General features: G+C 35.3%; 1 protein-coding gene across 1 annotated transcript; it reads right to left on the reverse strand.

The window, feature by feature from the left end:
* Nucleotides 1-625: 625 nt before the first annotated feature.
* On the reverse strand, nucleotides 626-3,266 carry LOC141652796 (uncharacterized). The gene is made up of 2 exons (XM_074460396.1): nucleotides 2,884-3,266; nucleotides 626-1,491 (listed from the first exon to the last, which is right to left on the reverse strand). Exons 1-2 carry the CDS (start codon nucleotides 3,146-3,148, stop codon nucleotides 836-838), a joined length of 921 nt encoding a protein of 306 aa, XP_074316497.1. The 5' UTR covers nucleotides 3,149-3,266; the 3' UTR covers nucleotides 626-835.
* Between the last annotated feature and the right edge of the window lie 3,096 nt (nucleotides 3,267-6,362).

The raw sequence follows: 6,362 nt of genomic DNA on the forward strand, positions 1-6,362 counted from the left end.
ATTGCATGGATATACTATGAGGCTTAAACTTGCAAAATTTTGATCATAACTTTATAGAAAGGTGTAAAAAGTTTAAGAAATTTATATTCATTATTCAAAGTTCTTTCAGAAAATAATATTTTAAACTAAATAATTTAGGGTAAATACAACCCTTAGAATTGCATATAAGGATCTAGGAAGAAATAATTACTTAATTCAGACATTAACTACACAACGAAAGTATAAATTTATCATACATTTTTTTTACTCCATTTTAAGAAAATTTTTCTTTTCATTAGGAAAGAAATTGGATCCCTCCAAATCTCTCCCCCTCCATTTCCCTCCATCCCCATTTGCTATCCAAACAAGGAATTTTAAATCCCCTACTCTCCCTTCCTTTCTTTTCCCTTCAAATCCCTCAATCCAAACACACCCTAAAAGCTGAATTTATCATTATCTAAATGGCGAAAAGAACATGGTCAAAGTTGAGCAACGTTGAAGATTGCATAAAATATACTCAAATGAAAAGAAAAATTCAATATTGTTACATTCTCAAGCATATTCAACTTCTATAATCACACTTTGTCACATTCCATGCATCTTCTCATAATAATATAGAACTATAGAAGTGTCATTCTCTTGATTCTCATAACTTTACATTTGATATAAATCAAAACCTCTCGCACATACACTTAAATTTTCATAATAGAGATCAACTACATACGTCGATCGACATAAAATACATATAATAACCATAAGATAAAAATTTCAACAAAACTCGTAGCACTTCTGCATCAATATCGTTGTTGTGGCTCCCTTTCAAACTGATAAAATACCCATACTAGCAATAATATAGCTAATTGCTTGAGTGATCTCCATAGGGATGACTTCTCCCTTTGTTTGAAAGAATCATTTGTTCTTGTTCCTCCATTGAAAGACTCTCCACTTTGATTGGTGCCATAGATTGAGAACCAACAAAAGAAGATGATGAGAATTGAGACATATCATAACCATGGAAATTTACATATTGTTGAGGATTACTATTATTACTATCGAAACTCGAAAATTGGCCAAATGATGAAACATCCCCATGAGATGGATGATGAGCCAAATTTGAAGAGCTACTACCACTCATCATGTAGTTGTTGTTGTTGTTGTTGTAATCGGGTTGCGCGTAAGGAGGAAGTGCATAATTTGCTCCTTGTTGATGAACATGAAATGATGATTGATCTTGTCCAAGCTGTTGATGTTGAAAAGAAGAAGAGAAAGGTATATAATAACCTTGATTTGGAGGTAACTTTGCTTGTACCCTTTCAGGGAAGTTTAACTTAGCTTTGTTTCCCTTAAATTTAAGGGCAGCTTCATCATAAGCAAGAGCTGCAGCCTCGGCGGTCTCAAAGGTACCTAGCCAAACTCTGGCCGCCTTCTTAGGGTCGCGTATCTCGGCTGCCCACTTCCCCCATGGCCTTTGCCTTACCCCTCTATAGTGTCTTTTCCTTGGGTTCTCTTCACCTACATATGTTGACATTATTTTGTAGGATGGTACTATTAGTTTTGGTGCATGCATGTAGGATTATTTAGAAAATTTGGATACGTGTTACTTCTGCCGTCTCATTCATTTGTTTACCTTTTTTTATTCTATATGTGGGGTATTATTTTAATCAAAGGTAAACAAATAATTGAGACGGGGGAATATATATGGCCACAACATGATTACATACATGACCCTTGAACATTTTTGCAATAAGGTTATGAACATACATATTGAAGTACTAGGGCACATATTTAGTTTTAATTCAATGAGCTACCATTTTGGGGAAAAAAAAAATAATTAGCTGGTTTAATCATGGCTAGAATATGTATAAAACACACACTAGGGCATAAATGATGAACACGGTCGATATACGACTAGTCGTCGTATATTTAAGATAATATCTATAGTTCTATACCAATAGGTTTTGAAAGCAATAAAACATTGTTTGATTAAAAACTATACTAGTTGAGATCCCGTGCTAAAGCACGACATTAGAGAGCTAAAGCGTGATATTTGTGAGCTTGACAGCCTTGACTTGTATAGTAGAGATTTAAGATATTTATATAAATGAGTTGTACTTATAATAAGTTTTAATGTATGTTATAATGTTAGTACTGAAATAATCATGAAATTAATATAAAACATAAATCTTTCTATGTTATAATGTTAGTACTGAAATAATCATGAAATTAATATAAAACATAAATCTTTCTATGTTATAATGTTAGTACTGAAATAATCATGAAATTAATATCAATGGGGCGGATACAGGTGACCACTCCCCCTAAATTATATCCAAATACTCTCCAAAGTACTAAAATAATCATGAAATTAATATAAAACATAAATCTTTCTCGTGTAAAAAGAATCATGAAATTAATATAACTCTAAACAGATCTTATCCACTAGACCAAAACCTCGACGATATATATACCTAAATAAGGACCACCTAGTCAGTGTAACCATGTACAAGTCATTGACCTAAAAGTGAAGCCGGCATATAGATATGAGTATATGACCCCTTAAGTGTAAAACCAAATAATTTGGCAGCAGATATATTTGACATCAAATTCGTCTTATAATAATCTACAATTTATACATGGGTCCAACATAATTCATTCTAACAACATTATGCACATTATAAACACACGTCTACAAATATATTATTCGATCACATCAAACAAAATTATATTCAAAGCTAATTATTTTACATAAAATAAGATGGTTTCAGATGTAAGACGATCTTTTAGGTAAGAAAATTATTTATTTATTGCACGGAATAAATGTGTTTTTTTTATATATAAAGGAATCATATCTCATAGTGTTAGACTGTCTTATAAAATAATTACTGTATTATTATATGTGCTAACCTTGACCAACAACTTGAGTAATTGCTTGAGGATATTGACTAAACTGTTGAGTTTGATTTTGAGGTTGATTTGGAATTACATGTTGTTGATCATCAACCGAGCTACTACTCCCAATCACTTGAGAAAGGGCTTGAACCATGGCCGACATGTCGTGTTGTGACCGTTCCGAGTACACCGGGAAGTTAAGACTAGCACCATGATCATAACTTCCCCATCTTTCTCTAATCTCTTCTTGTTCTTGATTTTCATTATCCTTAGATGCCATCTACCCTTAGAGTTTATATTAATATTTGATGAGATTTAATTATTAGTACAAGAAAATGAAGGAAATATAAATGAGTGGAGGAGGTAAGAAGAAGATGAAGCAAAGATGATTATTAGGGTTTATATTCTTTGTTGAACAAGTTAGCAAAATAGTAAAAGAAACTTTATTGACTAATAGGGTGTGAACGTTTGTACTATAGGGGAGCTCCTCGTGCTGGCTCTGTCCCGGTTATTTATTCTCTTATTTTATTTTGGGGCGTTTTAGTTAATTATTGTCTTTTCCATTTTAAAAATACATTTGATAAGCAATTTGATCTTTCGCTCTTAATTTGGTCCACCTGTCATTTAATAACACCCGGTGGTGCCCAATCTCGGCGTCACCCTCTCACATGCAATAAACAGGGACCCACAAAATAATGGATATATCACATAGAATAAGTGAGGAGCCCAATAATAAGGGGTGCATGTGAAAGGGTGGCGCCGAAATTGAGCGCTATCGGGTGACGCTATATCATTATCTTTAATAATTGACTTTTTTTCTCTTTCAGTCTTTGTCCTAAAATTAAAGGAAAACAATTGATCGGGACGGTGGGAGCACTATAGTATAGTATAGTATACTCATCAGTTGAGTTGAGTAGACCTAGACGGTTGGCAGTAACACACTGAGCTTTACGACTTTCTTGTCCACGCCACATTACTACTTCAGATGGTCGCATGCTGCATTTTTTCTACGTTCGTAGATTTTATCACATTCAATTGTGTATTTTGACATTTTTAAATTTATTTCAGGGAGACATTGTAGTTTGATACGTACACACTATTGATCTAGGAAGATATGGTTTTTTCGGGCCGAGTTTGGAAATTATTGGAGTTTCGAGCTTGGGGTATGATTAAGTTTCGAGTTTAACATATAAATTTTTTTAGAAAATGAGATGGTGTTACTTAAATTGAGCGTCACGTAAATGGCATTAACGACAATTTCCTATAAGGTCAGGTCAAATCCTATGTAAATTAGAGTTTTTATGTTTCAGTTTCAAGTCTTCAAGTTAAATTTACTTTTTGTTGTTGTTGTTCACTTTAGTTCATTTCAGGTAGAAGTGGACAACATAGCGGGCCAGCCCGTCCCGGCCCGGCACTGTCACACGGGCCAGAACTTAGCAGCCCGGTCCGACCCGGTCAGCCCTACGGGCCGTGCTAGTGTTGGGTTTTTTCAACCCAGTCCGGTTTTCAGCCCGAATTTTCAAAAAAAAAAAGAAAAAAAAATTGTAACCAGCCCGGCCTGCCCGCCCCTATAGTGTCGTGCCCGAGCCTGACCAAAACCAGCCCAGCCCAGCCCGGCCCGGCACAACCCGGTCCTATGTTAGTGTCGTGCCAGTGGTGCTCTACCCCAGCCCAGCCCGCCCTTGGCCCGCACCAGCCCGGCCCAGCCCAGCCCAGTGTCCACCTCTAATTTCAGGTAAGGTCCTATAAAATTAGGTCAGACCCTATAATTAAAGTTAAGTTTAAATAGTTTCAGTTTGGAAAAACGGGGGCCAAAATTGTCTAACTGTATTAGTTTTCCTTCCACTGTTTGTTGAATTTCAAACTAATTAATAGAAAAAGGACAATCGAGGAAATAAGAAATATAAAAATCCATCACAAATTGTTCTATAAGACCAATATTTAGGTAAGACTAACCCAATAGCATAAGACCCGACAAAATTACTTAATAAAAATATAAAATAATACTTTTATTTTAATAACCTAATATTTTAAATTAATAACTTACATATTTAAATATGTTAGTTTTCATTATAAAGTATAAAGATATCAAAATAAAATAAAAAACTTAATATATCAATGTTTTTGTTTGGGCTTTTATCCTATTGGACTAGTCCTATGCTATAGGACGGTCCTGAAAATCCATAGTTATAGGGTAAAGGAAATTAGTTTCTTCAAGACATTTTCTTTCCCACTTTATAAGAGTTCTCCAACAAAACAAAAGGTCGGAGTAATTCGTGTACTCACTCCGACGCTCAAGTCAGTAAACTCAAAGGATTAAGTTGTGTTACTTGGCTAAATGTATATTGTAGAGAGAGAGAGGGAAGATATTACCAGATGAATAGTGTATTTAGGTTTAGTTGTGGATTAGTTGGATCCTTTCCTCAATGAAGGTTGAGAAGTATTTATAGGCTTTCACCTTTTGTCACGTAGTGGCCAAGTGGCTAGCAGGTGGAAAGACTGATCTACCCCTCGGCCGAGGAACCTATGGCAGGCCGGCGGGCCCTGTTGACTCACCGCCGAGGGGTCTTGGATGTGAGTACGCGGGTATGTGTCCCGGCTAGCAGGTTGCCATGCCGAGACCCATGCTGACTTGCTGTGGATATCTTTGACCTTGCTCAATATGTTGACTTGGTCAGCGGTGCAGAATATGCCCCATCAAGGATTATTGCCGATCGGATTGATTAGTTTCGGCCAGAATTTGTTAACTAGTCTTGCGAATTAGGATTATTGCCGACCGGATTAAGATTAATAAAGGCTGCGACAATTGAATAGACTGACTTAATTATAGCGACCGCTTGTTAAGTTTAGATCTAAAGGACATATTTGAGTCGACCGATCATATGACGTACCACTCCCCCCCTCAAGCCTCTTCTTTGATCAATTTAACCACACTCAATTTTTTGATATTTGTTTCAATAAATAAAGGTAAAGAATGGACAAAAATGAGAAATTTTCAAAAAAAGTAATTTTGTATCTCAATTTACTATTTATGGTTTTTTTTAATTGCAAATATTTTCTGTTACAATACCTTTTTCCTAATAAAGAAAAACTAAAAACAAGTGTAACATCGACCCATACCCACCCCGCTCAATTCATATTCCAATTCCATGAGTTTCTCAAACAACATTGAGAAATTGAAATTCAAATCCGAATTTCACATGATCTCCCAATGATTTTGGAATTTGATTTGAAATCAGTTAGAACATTTTGATTTCTACAATTGAAATCATGAAAATGAATTCAATTTCGTATTTCCAAACACCGCCTCAGTAGAAATATTATTGGTAGGATTCCTATGCAGTAGTATATGCCCTATTGTACTAATACAGTCAGAAAACATAAATTCTCAATTAAAACGGCCGTTTTCATCTGAAGCCTTCAGACGGGCCATAGGTGACCATTTTATGGCCAGACATTTGGTCACATTGTTTACCTTCTGGTCAGAAAAAGAG

The sequence above is a fragment of the Silene latifolia genome, chromosome 4, assembly GCF_048544455.1.
Source record: "Silene latifolia isolate original U9 population chromosome 4, ASM4854445v1, whole genome shotgun sequence".
Classification (NCBI taxonomy): domain Eukaryota; kingdom Viridiplantae; phylum Streptophyta; class Magnoliopsida; order Caryophyllales; family Caryophyllaceae; genus Silene; species Silene latifolia.

Excerpts from the sequence above, each read along its gene's own strand:
- LOC141652796 (XM_074460396.1), bottom strand. The coding sequence starts at position 3,148 with ATGGCATCTAAGGATAATGAAAATCAAGAACAAGAAGAGATTAGAGAA. Across the intron at positions 1,492-2,883 it reads TACTCAAGTTGTTGGTCAAG|GTGAAGAGAACCCAAGGAAA; the intron begins GTTAGCACATAT and ends CAACATATGTAG.